This window comes from Crocodylus porosus, unplaced genomic scaffold (assembly GCF_001723895.1).
Source record: "Crocodylus porosus isolate Cpor-Errol unplaced genomic scaffold, CroPor_comp1, whole genome shotgun sequence".
Lineage (NCBI taxonomy): Eukaryota > Metazoa > Chordata > Crocodylia > Crocodylidae > Crocodylus > Crocodylus porosus.
Window position 1 is genome coordinate 24,549,239 of NW_017728914.1, and position 17,603 is coordinate 24,566,841.

At 37.6% G+C, this 17,603-nt stretch overlaps 1 protein-coding gene across 1 annotated transcript in view; it reads left to right on the forward strand.

The window, feature by feature from the left end:
* Positions 1-17,603, forward strand: part of NR3C1 (nuclear receptor subfamily 3 group C member 1) — a 127,266-nt gene that overhangs the window by 76,548 nt on the left and 33,115 nt on the right. The window contains exons 2-3 of the mRNA XM_019535004.1: positions 9,541-9,704; positions 12,829-12,945. Of these exons, the coding sequence (XP_019390549.1) occupies positions 9,541-9,704; positions 12,829-12,945 (281 nt within the window). The remainder of the gene's footprint in view (positions 1-9,540; positions 9,705-12,828; positions 12,946-17,603) is intronic.

The window sequence follows — 17,603 nt, forward strand, 5'->3', positions numbered from 1 at the left end:
TTAGTAGCAGTTAACATTATGCAGTTAAAGTCTAGTTCACAGCACCAAGAGCATTACCACACTTCCCTTGTTAAGGTTTGGACCTTGAGCTTGCTTTGAAAGGTGCTGGTTAATCATTAACAAAGAAATTGCTACTAATTAAACAACTTGATTTCTAAAGAGCTAATTACTTTACACATACCTCTTTTGAGTTTTTTAGCTAGCCTTTACTTTTTGCCTTCAGGCTTTTCCTTGGCTTTGTGTTTGAAGAGAAGCAAATAAAATCTGCACGTCATGTTTCTAACCACGTGTGTAAACTATGAAACTATGGTCATGTCACCCAAATAGCCCAGTAGGAAGGCATTTACTATTTAGTTTATATGATATATAAATAGAGAAGACTTGTGAAAAGAGTTCACAATAGATCCTTGAAATATTAAAAAAAATAATAATTACAGGGTTTGCAAATTAGACACCCATACAGCCTAGAGCACTTTTTGCTTGTACATTGCTGTCTCCATAGTGCCTCCTTTTCTTCTTCATTTAAGGGTGAAAAGGACATAGTTAATTGTTTTTTCTGAATTAGATGGTAAATGAATAAGATTCTTCAAAGAAGTAAAGGGTAATTTTTGATTATGAATATATTTGGAATCCTGTTTTTGCCTGTAGGAAGGCATAACCTTTTGTGCTGCTTTAAATTAAGAGATTACAGTATAAGTAAAGGCTTTTTATTGATTATGCTGTTTGCTAGATTTTAGATATTTAAAAGTCTGTTTTGTTAAACATGCACTTGGATATGTAGAAGTCTTGATTCTGTCTCAATCACTGTGATCCATCCTAGTTTCCATATCTGTGTGGCAAACAATATTTAATTTCACACAGCCAGGGACAGACAGCCCCTGGCAGCTTTCCATACAGTCAGTAAATATTGTCCTTATCAGATTTAGCCTAGCCTGTGAGAGATGCCAGAAGTCCAGATTAGACTCTAGACTGTCGGCTACCAGTTAATAATTTATTTTTAGTTTTGTAAGGCTTATAATCTGTTTTCTGTCTCGTGTTTGCATTTGACATGGTATTCATGTAGCAAATGGCCTTATTAAAAATTAAAGCTAACATAGGGAATCAGCTTGGCATAGCCTTAGTTTCTGTTATAATAGGAAAATGTTTCTTTGAAAATACATTTTGCTGTAACTGATATGGTGTAACTAATTTAATCTTTGCAACTGAAATAATTGTTTAACAAAACTGTTGTAACCATAGTAGATGTTGTCACCCTTACTCAAGTTTTAAATTACTGACCTATTTCTCAGAAATGCTCAGCATACATAATTGCCATTGAAAAGTGAAAATCTGAAAATCTGCCCTTATATTTATTTTTAAATATTAAGTATAGATACATGTTTCTCTCTTCCTGGATTGCTGCATTTCATAGTATAAATCAATGTGTATGAATGTATATTATAAATCCAGAGTTGACAGGTTTTTGGGGAAAATTATTGAATATAAATGAATAGATGAGAATGGAAGCCTTTTCTTTTAACAAGGCCAACTTTGTAGTTTAATTTTGTTTTCTAGGTAGCAGCGATGACTATTACTTACAACAAAAAAATATATATTGGTGGAAGCACAGAATAGAAAGAGCAGGTTTTGAGCTGGCTGGCACCACATAGGACTCCATGACAAAGGCTGGAATAGAATCCAGTTCTCTGGAACAGCGTTCAACTGACATAATTTTGAGGTGCTCCTTTCTCTTCATAGAGTCCCTTTCTCTTTCACCATGCACCTCCAGTTTTTTCAGCAAATGGGTCCAACATATGACAGTCTCCTTTACTTATATGACCTGGTTCATCCTGAGAACAGTTCCTCTTTACTTAATAAAGCAGAAATGCTTTCAGAAATACTGTATGATTTTGTAACTGAAATTAGCAAACTGCATGCACATGAATGCAACAGTTGATTGTTCAGTCAACCTTATTTCTAGCATTACTTAAATTTTGAGTGCTTGTCTTTGTAGCCCATAAAAATCTCTTAACATAGCTTCCACTGCGGACTTCCTAGGTTTTTAAAACAACAAATTGGAAAAAAACAAAACAAAACCCCCAAACCCCAAATTCCATCAGATGGCATGAAATTCACACACAGGGTCAGCAGGATTGGAAATTTTAGATCTGCTGCACAGACAACGACCACTTGAGCTAATGGCAGTCATGCATCATCATAGGACAGCAATCACAGGTTGTCATCTGCTGTAATGTGCTACTTGGGGATGCAGCTTTGCCGATAGATTTGACAGCATGGTGTGAACATACATTGTTTCTTACCTAGACAGGGGAGAGCAAATTTCAACTGTCCACTTCAAAACATAGTCGAGGGACTAGGACATGTCAAAAAGAAGTTCTCCAGCTTCCTAAAAAGAACTATAGAACTTGTTTTTTGCTATTCTAATCTTAAAAATAGATGAACCTTTTATATTTATATTATCTATACAGATAAGAACTTCAGAGAGAAAATTTAGACCCAAGTTAGACCCAGTGCCTGCATATGTTGATGATATGGAGCTTTCTTATCTCCCTCCCTGCTTCTTTATACTGTCTGCAGCAAACTGACAGGCAAGCAAGCTAGCAGGAGGCTGATAACAGTGTTTATCACCCCATCATCAGCAAAACAATGGCCTCTCTCCATTAGTTCAAACTCTTTTTAAACAGCTTACCAGCTGACCTGTTGATTACCTCCAAAAAGCCCTAAGTCACTGTTCTGTCTGCCTGCCGCAGTGAAAATGGAGACACACACAGAGACACCTCTTGGCATTGGCTAGCATACCACATGCCTAGGGTCCATGTGGCTGGGGTCTGTACTGTGGCAGATAGGAGGGAGGGAGGGATTCCTGCTTGAGCAGAGAGGGGGGATAGAGCAGGGGGAAGCCAGGCAGACCCTGCTGTGCCTGCAGTCTCCGCTGGAGCTCCAGCCTGGGAGCAGAGGAGAGGGGCCAGCCCTGCTGTGGAGCAGAGAGCCCTGCCAAGCCCAGAATGCATGCCAGGATGCTGGGGGTGTCTAGTTTATCTTAACCCAGCAAGGGGTTGGAGACAGACATTGCATAGACCGGTTTGAGCCAAATCAGTTCAGTCTGATACTCCATTTAACCAGGTTTATCTCAAACCAGTTTCAGCCATTTTTAAACTGGTTTATGCGCACTGAATATCTGTTCTGTTACAGGTTTAAACCAGTTTCCGATCACTTCAACCAGTTTATGTGTAATGTCTGTCCCTAGCCTGACTGATAACAGCCTCAGGGGTGTTTGCGATCGCTCTTCCTCCTGCTATAGTAAGCTCTTCTAAAGAACCACCCAATCATTTGTTTGTAGTGAAGGACAGGAGTATAAAATGATGTGTATGTGTTCTCTAAAATCAGTGCTGGGAATAGAGATTTTATGTCTTAAGACTTCAGGTTACGGCTTCATGAATAAATAGAGCTCTTTAGGAAAAATTCAGTAGGAGGATGTTGTCAGGAAAGTTCTTGAAGGATTGTTGTCCTAGCAGCAGAGAATAACAATGGCAACAATGCAGAATGAAGAGTGCATTTTTAGTGGATTAGTGCATATTCTCCTAATCATGTGGGAATTCCAGCTTCCAAAACCAGTAAGAGAAGTAATTGTGACTCACAAAGTTGAAAGTATTATGGAGCTTCCATGCAGTTTTAGTCATTACAAAGCTTGTTGGTTAATGATTACAAAATTTAATGAACTTAAGTTTTCTGGAAATAAAGGCAGGTCATCTGACATATAATCTTACACCTATTCAGGGTGTACGTGCAACAGTATATTCTGGCATTATTCTCACTGCATGGTGGGCCTTGTTAGAATTATGGCAAGAAAAGGCAATTTTTTAATGTAATAAGAGATTATTAACATGAGCAAACAAGGCCTGGGTTCTTTGATCTTGCTTGTGTTCAGAGACAGTGGCTCCTTTGAACTGGGATGGAACTGAGTAATTCACCTGAGAAAGATCTAAATATAAAAGCAGATTGAATGTACAGTCAACCAAAACATGAAAATAGCTGTACTTGCACTTTTACCAGCACATGCCCCTAAAATACTAGGATGCCCCTAAAATGCTTAAGAAAGCATTCTCTTCTCTGGACAGCACTGAACATAAAATAAATGCCATTAATTTCTTTACACGTTTGCTTTCTTCCAACTATTCTCTTCCCTCCTCTCTGGCCCCCTCCAATTCCCCTTCCCCAGAGGATGAATGGTTGTGTAGTTAAGGCAGTGATAATCTCTTATTCACTTTCCACCTCTGGCACAGGCTTCCTATATGATTTTGAAAAAGAAACTTGATCTCCCTATGCCTGTAATAATACCTCACTGTCTTATGCTGATTTATGCATAACATTTTAAAGTTCACTCATATGCTATAGTGGTGGCACCATTAAGTTGCATTAGCTGTTATCTGTAATAATGTAAAATGGAATAAACTGTAAAGTAATTAAGACCCTTCATATCTCTTGATCCCACTGGTAGTTTCTTTGGCTCTCACTGGCACTCTGGACTAGATGCAACTTGCTCTTGATTGTTACTTATTACCTTGTTATTTATATTCCATTTGCCTATAAATTGACTGATTGACGTGTTCCAGTATCTTTCAAAGTTGGACAGACCAGTCTGTAATTCTCTGGGTTCCCATTTTTAAAGATGGGAGCTATGATTACACATTTCCAGTCTTCTGGAATGTCACCAGACCTCCCTAAATTCTACGCAGTAGGAATCAGTGCCTCTGCTATTACTTCAGCCAATTGTGTACTCTAGGCTGAATTTCAGCAGGCCATGCTAACTTGAAGATAGATACCTGTCTTACCTAAGTAATCTCTAACTCATTCTAGACTGTCTCCCCTTTTGCTATGAATTGTGCGAGTCATCTGACAGTTGATCCTTCTTTTGTGCAGACTGAAGTAAAAAAGTCAATTTAGCCTTCCCTCTGTAGGAAGGAAGCTTTGCTTTCTTTGGTTGTCCTTTTACTTCTGACACACAGGTAAAATGCTTTTTGTTACCCTTTATAGCTGAAGCTATCTGTACCACAGCTTCTGCCTTGGACTTTTTAATTTTGTCCCTCCATGCTCTTAATATACCCTTATATTCATCTTAGTAATGGGGACAGATTTCTACTCTTTGTTAAGAATCCTTTTAAGTTTTAAGTTGAAGAGTTCAGATTTATCCAAGCAGCCCTCTTAATACACTTCCTTCCTTCGTGGCAGGATAGAATGGTCTCGCACCCTTTATTTTGCCTCTTACAGCTCTTTTTCTATTCTTTTTTTTCTTCCCCTTAGACTTGGCTTCCAAAAAGAGAATCTGCCTGCCAGTCTCTGAGTTTAACGTCTTTTCTGAAGTTCACTGTTTTTATCCTGCTGTTATGCTTTCTTCCTTGCCTTAGGATTGTGAACTCTTATTTTAAGATCACTGTCACCTAGTGGGAAGCCTCTCGCTTTCAGCTTCTCAACTAACTCCTCCCTATTTAGTGAGAAGCAAATTGAGAAGATCATTCCTCAGTCAGGTTTTTTTTTCCTACAAAAAAAGATAAAACCCACATAAAAAAGTAAGCATGCCTAGCTGAATATGGTGGGAAAGGTTAATAAGGGCAGAGTTTGAGATGCTTGATAATCTCATGTGACACAAGGTTCTCAATGCAGTTTCAAAGTTTTCTTTGTCCATATTCCCTATTCAGCTCTCAGAGGTGGTTCAGTATAACAAGATTTGAAGTTTTTATACAGTTGGTATGTCCATTTAAGCTCAAGTGTTAAACTTCCATTAGCACTGGAGACAACATTTCCATGATATTCTGTTATTTAGCAGCCATCTCAGTTGTTCTCATTGGGTCAAATATTAGGTAATGATGTCTCCTGGGTGTTTGGGGAAGTAGGTGAGGATGAGTTAAACCCTAAGTACAGCATGCATACTTCAGTATTTAAATGTGTTTATCTTCCGTTATCCACAAACCTGAATTTTGGAGCTGTCTAGACTTGTTTCTTAAGCAACTGATTTCCTAAAATCACCTATTCTTATTAACACAACTATATATCACATATTATGTGCTGTTACAAAACACATAATATTTGGAATTTGAATGGTATACTTTGTTTCCTTTTAAAACTTGGGAGAAATGTTTGTGTATCGTACATAAAAAGGTTACTTTTACTGTTAGTCATATTGTAAATCTCAGAGGTGAATTCTCTAGAAGGTTATTCTCTGAAATAACTCCTTAAGTAAGTTTTTCTTTATTGTCTTCTTATTTTGTTTGTCACCATTGGTATGTCTTAATCCCAACTGTATAAAGGCAGAGTCATGGCAGACACTGGATATTAAACCTTGAGAACTTGTAGGTATTTGAAATACTAAGATATTTGAAAAATCTGTTCCTCTGTTTCCGTCCTAGATACAGAGGCAGGCAGACTTAAAGTTTCTGACGTCGAGGTGGCTAAGATCCTCTCTCATGGGCTTACTTGTATCTTAAAGACTTCAGCCACAATGAGGATTCAAAGTACGCTTCAGAAAGCCATTGTAGAACCAAGCAAAGAAAAACCTCTAGCCCCATTACTGAAGAAGTAGAAAGCAGAGAAAGGTAGTTAGCCAAGTTAGTCTGACATCAGGTAGAAACCAGGTAGAGATGTAGTTGCCTTTGGGCAAGTAAATTATTCAGGCTAGAAAGTACCAAATAGGTATCTGGTAATCTGTCCAGTTTCAGTCCGTAAGAGAGTTTGGTTGTTTCTGTAGATGACAGCTATATTAGCTTGCTGTTATCAGCTACGCTTTGTATATTCAGGCACCTTCCTGTGTATTAAATTGTCTGCTTTTATGTGTTTATCTTACTGTTAGGAAAAATAGTTACCCATGGTTACATTTGTCAGAAAAGATCAAATATTAAAGGAGTTTTCAAAAATAGCTCCTCTGTGTGTTCCTTCATGCTCCTGGATTTATGAATGGATAGTTTTACAGTCAACCGTGGAGAGTTCATGTGGATAGGTTCCCCAGCCCTCAAAAAGATGAGGGTTTGTGAACAAGCTGAGGGGTGTAACAGCTCCACACGACCACTATGACATTCCAGCTGATTGCTGTCGGTTTGATTGCAGATGACCCCAGTTTTCCACCTTTTCAGTCATAGGTTACCAGTGATGAGGTCCAGCTGAGTGGAGAAATGGTGCTCATTGAAGTAAAAGCTGCAGCAATCAGCTGTCTGGCCCATCCTTTATTCAGCAACCTACTGTGAATTGAGTGGATTGTGAACCATTTGGATATGAATGATCCAGGTTCTTACCATGCTAATGCTACCTTGGCTTATTGTTAACGATGTTGAAGATGATTTCCTCCATGTTGAGAAAGGGCATGGAATATTTGATCATGAAGATCTTTGGTTCCAGATACAATGGCTGGACACGCATTGAGTAGCTTGTATAGAAACATCTTTCCATTTCAGAATTAAAATAAATGCTTTAGACTAGATTTAGAAAATGCCTCCCGTATTTGATTTTCATGTGTTCGTGAGCCATGGTTTGTAGGTAAGAAACAGAAATAAATTAGTTTTAAACAACCATTTAAAACTGAGAAAAAAGTAAATTTGTGAGAACTCGTTGTTTGAGACGGTGTAAAACTAGACACAATATGTTGTATATCTTTTTTTTTCATGCTGACAGAGTGACTCCAACAAAAAAAAAAATTCATCCTCTTGATGTTCAGTAAATGAAATTGTGGTTTTCCTCCACATTCAAAGGGATATCCTGGTTTATCCTACTCACACTGAAATCAGTGACATAGCTCCCATTGACTTCAAAGATTTTAGTCCAGCCCTGGGATAAATTTCTTCTATGCATAAAGGTTGCCAAAACAGTCATATTAAGTTTTCTGTGTTATTGAGAGAGAAGTCATGATATGAAGCTAAAAATTAAGGAACGAGATAAGAAGAAAAAAGAAAAAAAAATTGATTAAGAAGTCTCTCTTTTTGGGGGGGGGGCTTCCTACTGGTTATTTATCTCTAAGGTTATATTAGTTTTTTAATGCTAATTTGTTTCTGATTATTAAATCACACTGCTAATGATATTGCTTGCGTTCATGTCTTTTGAGTTCAGTTATATGGTGACATCATGATAATAATTGTGCTTTATTTTTTAAAGCCTTTTAAATCTTTTTTAAAAATAATCATGGCAAAACAGACTTGACTGTTTGATAATTCTGTCCTATTTTCTCTACCGGGGGATTCAGTTTATCTTTATTAATCATTGGTGGAGCAAACACAAAGGTTTACCTCTACTTGTTTTGGGTTTTTGGAAGTGGGAGGTGGGATTGTTTTCTATGTTTGCAGAGGTACAATTAGTTATTTCGATGTCCTGGGCCAAGTGGTGGAGTTGGAGTGGGAGGGATGCCAAATGTTGGGGAGCAGGCGAGTAGAGAATGGTCAAAGTCTTTTCTGACGTCATCAACTCATTGCACACCGCTGCAGTGATGTGGGCTCTGGCTTTTGCAGGTGCCAGATGGGCTTCCTACATACCAGCTGCAGCAGCCCATGCACAGGGGCTGCCATTCCAGTGCTCCCCTCCGTCTGTGTGTGGGGGCAATTCCCTGCTTCTCCACTGCTTCTCCACCCCTACTTGCACTGCTGTGATTTGGTTTTTATTACTTAATATTTAGGCAAACTAAGTTATTCCATGAAAGATGGTTCCTTTTTTCTCAGTCCACATCGCAGTAGTCTGCTTCAAATTTTAAAGTAAATCTACCCTTTGATGCATTGTATTTTTTCCTCTAGAAATCATTTCACTTCATACTTTGTCTGTTCATGGACTTGAATCTTCTCAGTTAAATTTCCAGATGTTCATCCCACAAAAGTAAAATTTTGTCAAATGCTTTCTAAGCCTGTTGTCATTCTTCCTCTTTTTTTTTCTTTTTATAGTACATTGCGTAGATTAGAGATCTTGCAAATAACTCTAGGGCAAACCATCTTTGTTTTTGGTTAAACATATTAAGTCTGTCAGCAAAATTCATCAGATTGAATTTTACAAGAAAATTCCTGTTAACTACATGTTCTTTTCCAAAAAAAAACTCCAGGAAAAAACCCACCTCGCATCAGGCACATCTAAAGCAGTGCTCCCAAAATGTTCTGAGTAGTGGCAGGGTTATTTTTCACTTTGCCTAGAAGTCTAGTAAGCTGTAGGAATTCCCTCCTACTGATTTCTTTGTTTTATGGAGCCCTAGTGCATAATGAATTCAAGATGTAAACTCCCATCCTGAATTTCTATGATAATTAGGGAGCCAGAGACGGAATGTTGTTTTAATAATGAATCTCTGAAATAAGCAGGTATAATATTTCAGTGTTGTGCATACACATAATTAACATTTCAGTGTTGCACATACATAATCTAACAACAATAGATTTTACTGGTCTAACAATTGATGTGTTACAGATTTTTTTTCTGGGGAAGATTGTAATTATTGAACACAAATGAGATCTTGTATAATTGTACATGATATGCATGTTTGACAAGTTTTTACCAGAGTTGTAAATGAAATTTATTCCTTTTTAGCCCTGGTATGAGATCTGATGTAAGCTCTTCTCCGTCCACCACCTCAGCAACTACAGGACCGCCTCCCAAGCTGTGTCTTGTTTGCTCTGATGAGGCTTCTGGGTGTCATTATGGTGTTCTAACTTGTGGCAGCTGCAAAGTGTTCTTCAAAAGAGCTGTAGAAGGTAGGATATGTTTTGAAGAATGTATCATTTATTAGGGATTACAAATTTTGTATATATGGGTGATCTAGTTAAGAACAATTTGATACATCTCCCGGGACTTCTGTTGCTCTGTAGAATTCAGTAGGAAACCCCCAAGAACTGTATCTCTAGACTTTCTTTTTTGTAGTAAATAAAATTGATAGTGGTGTGATTACCTAAGGCATGGATTACATTTACATTTACATAATGCACCCATTCACTTGCAGTGTGAAAGGATTTATTGTTATCTTGGCTTGGTTTCATTTGTTTTTCTTTGCTTTTCTTTCTTTGGGTTGTGTTGTTTATTCGTGTCATTTATATGAAGATGGGGGGGTGCTGTATGTTGTATGGGAGGGGAGAGATGGCTAAAACTCTTTAAGGTTCTAAGTTAAAGTAATATGGTGTGGTCAATAATTTTCTATCCATTATATCCTAAGTAAATAATCATGTAACAATGTAAAAGCAAATTTCCAGTATTTGTTGTAAATAATAATAGTAATTCTGTTTCTGTACTGTATAAATGTATATTTTATGTATATAATTATGTACATGTAGAGATAATTGGATAACAGCTTTGTGATAAATGACTTTGGATTGTCATTAGACTAGTCTAATATCAGGAAGGCGTAGCAATGCCCCCAAAGAAAGACTGAATCGGTAGGAGGTAGCAAAAATGATCACTGAGCCCACAAAAATAAGATACGATGTTGGGGTTGCCAGAACAAGTATTGCACAGCATACCCAGTTCTAGGCTCCTCTGTCTGATTCTTTGAAGAATTGCAAATGCCAGAGAAGTTTGGGGCTTTTTTAAGCATTGTGATTGTCACACCCTAAATCAGATTTGTCAGTCTTACTCTTGAAGTATTAGGTTGCTACTTCTGAGGTGAATCAAATTTATTGGCTACCGTCTGTCTTTTACAAGCAGTGCTAACATGGGAGAACAGCATTGCAAGTAAAAAAAATATATATATATCCTAACACCTTTACCCCTAAAAAACAAAGGGATACAAATTATCTTCACAGAAGCTTGTGGGGCAGTCAGGTAAATCAGTTCCCAGGTTTCTTATAGTTGAAAGCTGCGGTAAGTCATAGCAGAAAATTTAATGGGTAGTCCTTGTTTCTGACCAACAGTGCAGAATATGTGGCAAGTTGAACCAGCCTTTGAAGTATAACAGGAAAAAATACAAGGACAATCGAAAAGTGCAGTGCTGATTTTAGTGGCAGCTCTCAGTTGCCTCAACAGACTTTGAACCCCAGCTGCAGAGCCACCCATAAAAGCTGACCTTACCTAACTCTCTTAATGAGAGGGTTTTTTTGCTTTTGATCAAGTAGTTTTGACAGCTCAAATACAAAAGTCGAAAACATATTTCCACGCTAGAAATTTTTCAGACTCCCTTCGATAAGTGAATCATCTTTCTCTTAGAAACTTGGGTATAGAATCAGCAGACATGTAATAGCAACCAGTTAAACAAGTATGTGCATTTTTGTTAACTTTCTGATTTGTTCTTGAAGAAAGCTGCAAAGAGTGTTTGTGAACCAATATTTATGTTAATAAACACATTGGAATATCATTTGCCTATTTTATGGCTGATTATATGACATGATATAGTAAGAAATGTTACATTTTCAGGCGTTATAGGTAAGTCTCTAGAATTTAAAATTATTTTCCCCCTGTAACAGGGTAGTCTGTTCCTTTAAGAGGGAAAAGACAGCCCTGCTGCAGAAGCCCAGGTATGCAGTTAGCAGTTACTAACCCAGAGCACAGGGTCAGGAGCTGGGTGATGGAGCCGTTTGTGGGCAGGGGGTGAACTGGAACTGGAACCAGAACCCAGATAACATTGCTTGCTACAAAGGAGGGTTGTGCTTCTGTACTGGGCTAGAGCTAAAGGGCACCTTACAGGCTCTCACTTCTGTTACCTACTTCTGCCATCAACCTGTGTCACAAAAGTATCGCCTGGCTTCTGTTTGGTTTTCTTACTGAGCACAAGCTGTCCTTTCCTAATAATACTTAGTTCTCAACAGAAAAAACATCTCTTTACAAACTAGTTCAGACAGTTAAGATTCATTATTCACTATTATGGGAGGGGCAGGAATAGAGTGAAAAAAGTGAACTAAAAACTAACTACTGAGAATTGACCTGGAGAAAAACAGCTCTTTAATTTATGTAGTTCAATTTGCTATGCTTCCAAGGTCATCTTAGCTTTGGATCCATAGATCCATAAAAATACCAAAGGATTTAGTCTGTCCACTTTACAGATTCCAAAAACCAAGATGTTTTCCTCCCTGTTTTTAAAGTGACAAAATCAGTATATCCCCAAGAAGACTTTCAGAAACAACTCTCTCAAACTGGGCTTTCTAGCAGATGGCTCTGCTGTTTTCTGGTTTCTTTTAACCTCAGAAATGCAGCGCTTACATGCTTTTGCTTCACACGATATGGACTATGTAGTAAATTTTAGCTGTTTCAAAATGGAAGGTGGGACCTGCTTCTCAGTAGTGTGCATCAGCTTTTATGATCTAACTGTTACATCTCCATGGTCCTAAAGCAATACAAATGAGCTAAATCAGCCCAATGTTGACCCTGAATGAAGTAGGGTTCAAGTAGTAGCAGTTTTGCTACATTTGTATTACTACAGAATCATGCAGACATTGTAACAGCTTACACTGGTACACTTGGATACAGATGCAATTATTATATCTGTCCAGACCAAAAACGTTGTTTACTAGAATTTTAAAGGCCTATATTTTCTTTTTTACTTTAATTTATCAGTTTTTTCCATGAAAGGAAGGACATTCAGACTGTTTGCTATTTTGCTTTTGCCCCTAACATTTCTTACTATCCTCTGACAGTTCTGATTTTTACAAATTACCATATCTATTTAATAAGCACTTTTAGCATGGTGAAAAATTTAGTAGTGACACAAAAAATATGTGGGGTGTAGATGAGCAGTAATTATATGGATGCAATATTAGTGTAACAAAAAATGAAGAATGGTAATTCAGGACATTGCATGTCTCTTAATCCCTTACCCTAAAACCAGAATGAATTAAAGTTATCTACTACGTTAACTGTATCCTTTTTTGGTTTTTGCCTCTTTTGTAAATGCAGGACAACACAATTACCTGTGTGCTGGAAGAAATGATTGTATCATTGACAAAATCCGGAGAAAAAACTGTCCTGCATGCCGCTACCGAAAATGTCTGCAAGCTGGCATGAATTTAGAAGGTAACTTTAAAAGAACTATATGATCCCAGACACTGTGAAATCAGCCATGTAAGAAGTGCCTTAACATGTTAGAAATAGTTATTCATGCCATGTTTTAAGATGTACACCCACACTTTTATTGGCAAAAGCTAGACTTTTTTTTTTTTGCCTCTCCTAATCTTTGTTTTGCTCCTATAACAGCTGCATGTTTTACCATGTTCTTTAGCCTTTTATTCTAACAATCCACTATTATGCTTCTGAACTAGTGCATATGTGCAAAATGAGGACATTTTGTTTTCTGTGCCAGCACACATACATAGTCCTCTCTCTCACTCCCTCACTAAACTTAAGACAGTGGCAGCAGCAGCTTAGCCATGGCTGGTAATCATCATGTATGCCTAGGATCACTTAAGAAAATGTGATACTCAAAAAGACAAACAAAGAAAAGCCCAGGGCACAGAACTGTGAGGGAAAAGAGCTCATATTTTTCATCTGGAGAAAAGAAGGAGCAGGATTTGTATAAACTGTTGAAACTAAACACGAATTGTGGTCTATCCTTGTATCACATTATATGGGAAAATTATGGAAAACACATTGTTATACCTTCACTAGTATGGATTCCTTTAAGTCATAGATGGCTAAAGAGAAATTGAAGACCACATCAGCTACAGATATAGTGGCATTTTGAGGGGTGGGATGTTTTAACACATTTTCACTAAATTCAGTGTGAAACAATTATTTTTAACTATTTATTCTAGTTATTTGGTACAGGAGTCTGTTTCTTAGATGTTCCTTTGAATCATTAAGGTTAATGTATTTTCTTGCCAAGTGTGCCCTGTTACTATTTCCAGTGCAGTCAACTGGCAGATACTTGTAAAACAAAACAGAACACATGCTTAACGTATGTTTTGTAAGTGGTAACATTGAGCAGTTTCAAAAATCACTCAATGATATGTAAGTAAGAAGATAGATATTTAAACTCCAGAATTGTGGCTTGTGGCTGCTTTGACACAAAAAGGTAATTAACAAAAAAATTAATTGAAGTGTTGTTTGTTACAGTATGATTTTTGCTAAATTACGAGTCTGCTTAAGTGAGCTTAGGAACCATTCGGGTAATCAGTAGAATGACATGAATCAATACTCTTCAGTGACATTATCTTCATTTTGTGTTTTTCATAAAAAACAATAACCCATATCAAGAAGAGACTTGGGAGAGAGACTTTCTTGAGTTAGCTGATGTCATGTAGCCTTTTACTTTCATGCTTCACAAAATCTGTTAGGCATGACAGGATCTTGCTCTATTCCATGCCCTATTGTGAAGTTGATAGCTCAGTTTTTCAGTGAATGTGGCTTTGGGCAATAAATGACTCAGCCTTGCGATAAAGTTTTCAATCCATAGTGATCCTAAAACTTGTCTATTTAGCTTTTAAGTAAATTTGGTCCCTTGATATTTATTTACATTTAAGGACCTCAGTATACCAATTCTTAAATCCATATGAAGTCCCAATGTAATTTTTGTGAGATATCAGCATCCAAAATACAGAAATTAAGTGTGCCCATAAGCTGTGTTGTTTTTAAATTGCCAGTTTAGGTTCATATCCAGGTTTGTGTCTCAGTATTTAAATCATTATTATTAAATGTGTTTCTAGCATGTTAAGCTAAAGTAAACTCCTGGTGCAATGTGTGAACTGGGTATTTATCTTTCCTTAAAGGATACATTTGGTTTACATCTTGTTGAAAAGTAGAAATTAAAAGATGCATTTACTAGATGAAAAGATTTCAAATGCAGATGGGAAGATACAAACTATGTCCTGGTAGAGTAATGTAAAATGTGTATTTTAAAACTTTTAAAAATACTTGCAAATAATCCTGTGGAAGTGTGTGTGCAAACCAAAATAACTCGTATGTGTTCTGAGAAACCAGGCATGATAAGTTTGTAGTGAAACAGCTTTGACAACAAGTATGAAAAGCTTGTGCAGCCAAATTCACATTTGAACCCTTTTCTTCAAAGTTTTTATAGCGATTGTAACTGACAGAGCCGGTGGTTTAGGAGGATACGTCACAGTTTTCTATCGCTGTTAAATTAACTTGCACACGTACTTAAATGAATAGCTATTAAAAGAATGTGTATTTCTCTTCTTGCAATATGGGGCATGCCATGCCCATAAGATAGAAAGTTAAACATTGGTACTACCTCGATTTGGGTATAAAGTTAATGCATCTCCCAGAGAAGCAGAAAAGAAAGAAAACTGTTGAATTCAGATCTAGTTTGCAGAAGCCAAGCCAGCAAATTCTGATATATTTAGCTTCATCTTTTTTTAGGAGACTAATGATGGAAATTAGAACATGTATTTTTTTTAGTGTCATTGAGTTAAACTTTGCTTTCCGAATGTAATGCACTTTTTATGCATTGGGACCTACTGAAATTACTGTTTTGCAGAAATCATGAAATTTGGCGTTGCCCACAAAAGCAGGTAATGTCCATGAATGCACAAAAAAAAGAAAACTTACTGAAAATAAAATGCTGACTGCTCAGAGGGAGCCAGGAGTCCTCACAGCACTGCAGCACAAAGAAGAGCTCAAGATGGCTGCAACCCCCACCCTTGCCACTGATTGGTTGAGAGGGCTGCCTGTCATGTGGCCCCACCCACCAGTTGGTGGAGAGGAGTAGGGCTACATGATGGACAGCTCTCGCAACCAGTCAGCACCAAGGGGTAGAGTTGTAGGATGCTAATCCCTCAACCAATCAGCAGCCAGGGGCACGGCCATCTGGCTCCTTGAACAATCAGGGGCATGGGGGGGCACATATCCCTCCTACCAGTCGTCTATGAACTGGAGTTATACACTGACCACTCTTGGGTTTTTCCCCTAACGTTGTAGTATCTCAGACTTTGTTGAAAAAAAATCAGTAGCTACAAAATTTGAATCTAGCTTACCTAGCCCTTGTATACAGTCATTCATGTGTTATTTCTTTACTACGGTTTCTAGGGACCCAGCAGCAGGTAAAGTAAAGCTCATCTTAAAGATGATATAGGACTATCAGAAGCACTATATTTACTTTGGAATGGAAGATAAAATTACATTTTGTTTTTCATATTTTTTCATGTCTGCCAGTATAGGAAAACTTTTGGTTTTATAAAAAGTAATTTGAGCGTTTTTCCACAAGGCAAAACATTACCAGTGGAAAATTAGAGTTATTTACTCTCCAAACAATTCAGCCAAGAAGAGAGACTAATCCAGATGAAGGAGCTATTTTATTTTACATTTTTCGTATGTACCTGTAGGAATAAGACTTTTCAAGTGCACATTACAATCATAGGGTGAGTTCCGTTCTTGTATTATTCTAATATGTACTGCGTTAAAAGTAGAGTTACATAAAATTGTAGGCTACAGAGGTTTCAAGGAATTTTGCACCAGTTGTCTTCCTGTCCCAGCAAAAAGGATTTCTTTAAATCAGTGGTTTTCAACTTTTTTTTTCATTTTCAGGCCTCTAAAAAATTGTAAATGGAGGTACAGACCCCTTTGAATTGTAAATGTGGGGACTCGCATACTTTGGGTTTATCATAGTCATCTTTCACGGACCCCTTAAACATAGTCTGTGGAACTCCAGGGGTCTGTGGACCACAGATTAAAAACCACTGCTCTAAATAATGTCCTAGAGAGGTGCTGCTCAGTCACGTATAGCATGGGTTCCCTGAACTATAGTTTCTCTGAATTTTGAGCATTGGCTACATTGTTATTTGAAAAGAAGCTCTGTGGTTGTTGGTAAAGAGAATGATGGGGAGCACTGGTTATCTGTAGGCTCATTGGGAAACACTCAGACTAGTTGCATCACTGCATGGGCTGGAAGGCAAAATAAATTTATCTAAAATGGACTTTGCGGACAGTGAAAAACAAGGAAGGTGAGAGGAGGTATGAAAGAAAGTGCAGGGAAGAATGAAACAAGGCAGAATATGAACAGTAGTAGCCATAAGATACTTTAAATGAAGTGGAAAGGGAGAGAAACTAACAGAAAGGGGAAAGAAAATCTGTACTTGTGGAAAGGAACCTGGAAGTTTCTTTTAATCTGGGTCGTTTTCCTAGAATTACCTTTGCTAATCTGTCTAAGCAAACAGGCTTTTTACACAGTAACTTATTTTTGAAAAGTTACAGGACCTGTTTTAGATGTATAAAAGCACATCATGATGATTGTTTAGTCACTGTTTACAATCAGCCTGGCACCAAGTGTTAAAACACTATGTTACACTGACTGCCGTACTGGAATCCTGACCTAGTACTCTGAATACGTTTGAAGGATAACAGTCTAGTCTGGCGCTTTGCTTATGTGCCACGTCTGAGGTATACTACCAACAGGAGCTTTGGGTGTGCTACCATGGTTTTTGGAGCTAATAGATTGTTTTTACAGCCTTTCCATAAAGAATCCAAGGAAATAACTTTTGGGCTCCAGGTGTGATTCTCATGGGCCTTTTTCCTGTAATAAATAGACACTGCCCATGGTTGGAAGAAACTCAAGTAAAACGGAATATCCTGATGTGATCACTGATGCACCAGTTTTCTCATACTCCACCTTTGCAGGCTATAAAATACAAATTATAAAACACACAGCCTCAGTAGAAAGTTTTCTGAATTCCATTGAAATTGCATCTGAACTAAGTGTCTTATAAAATTGCAGTATCAGG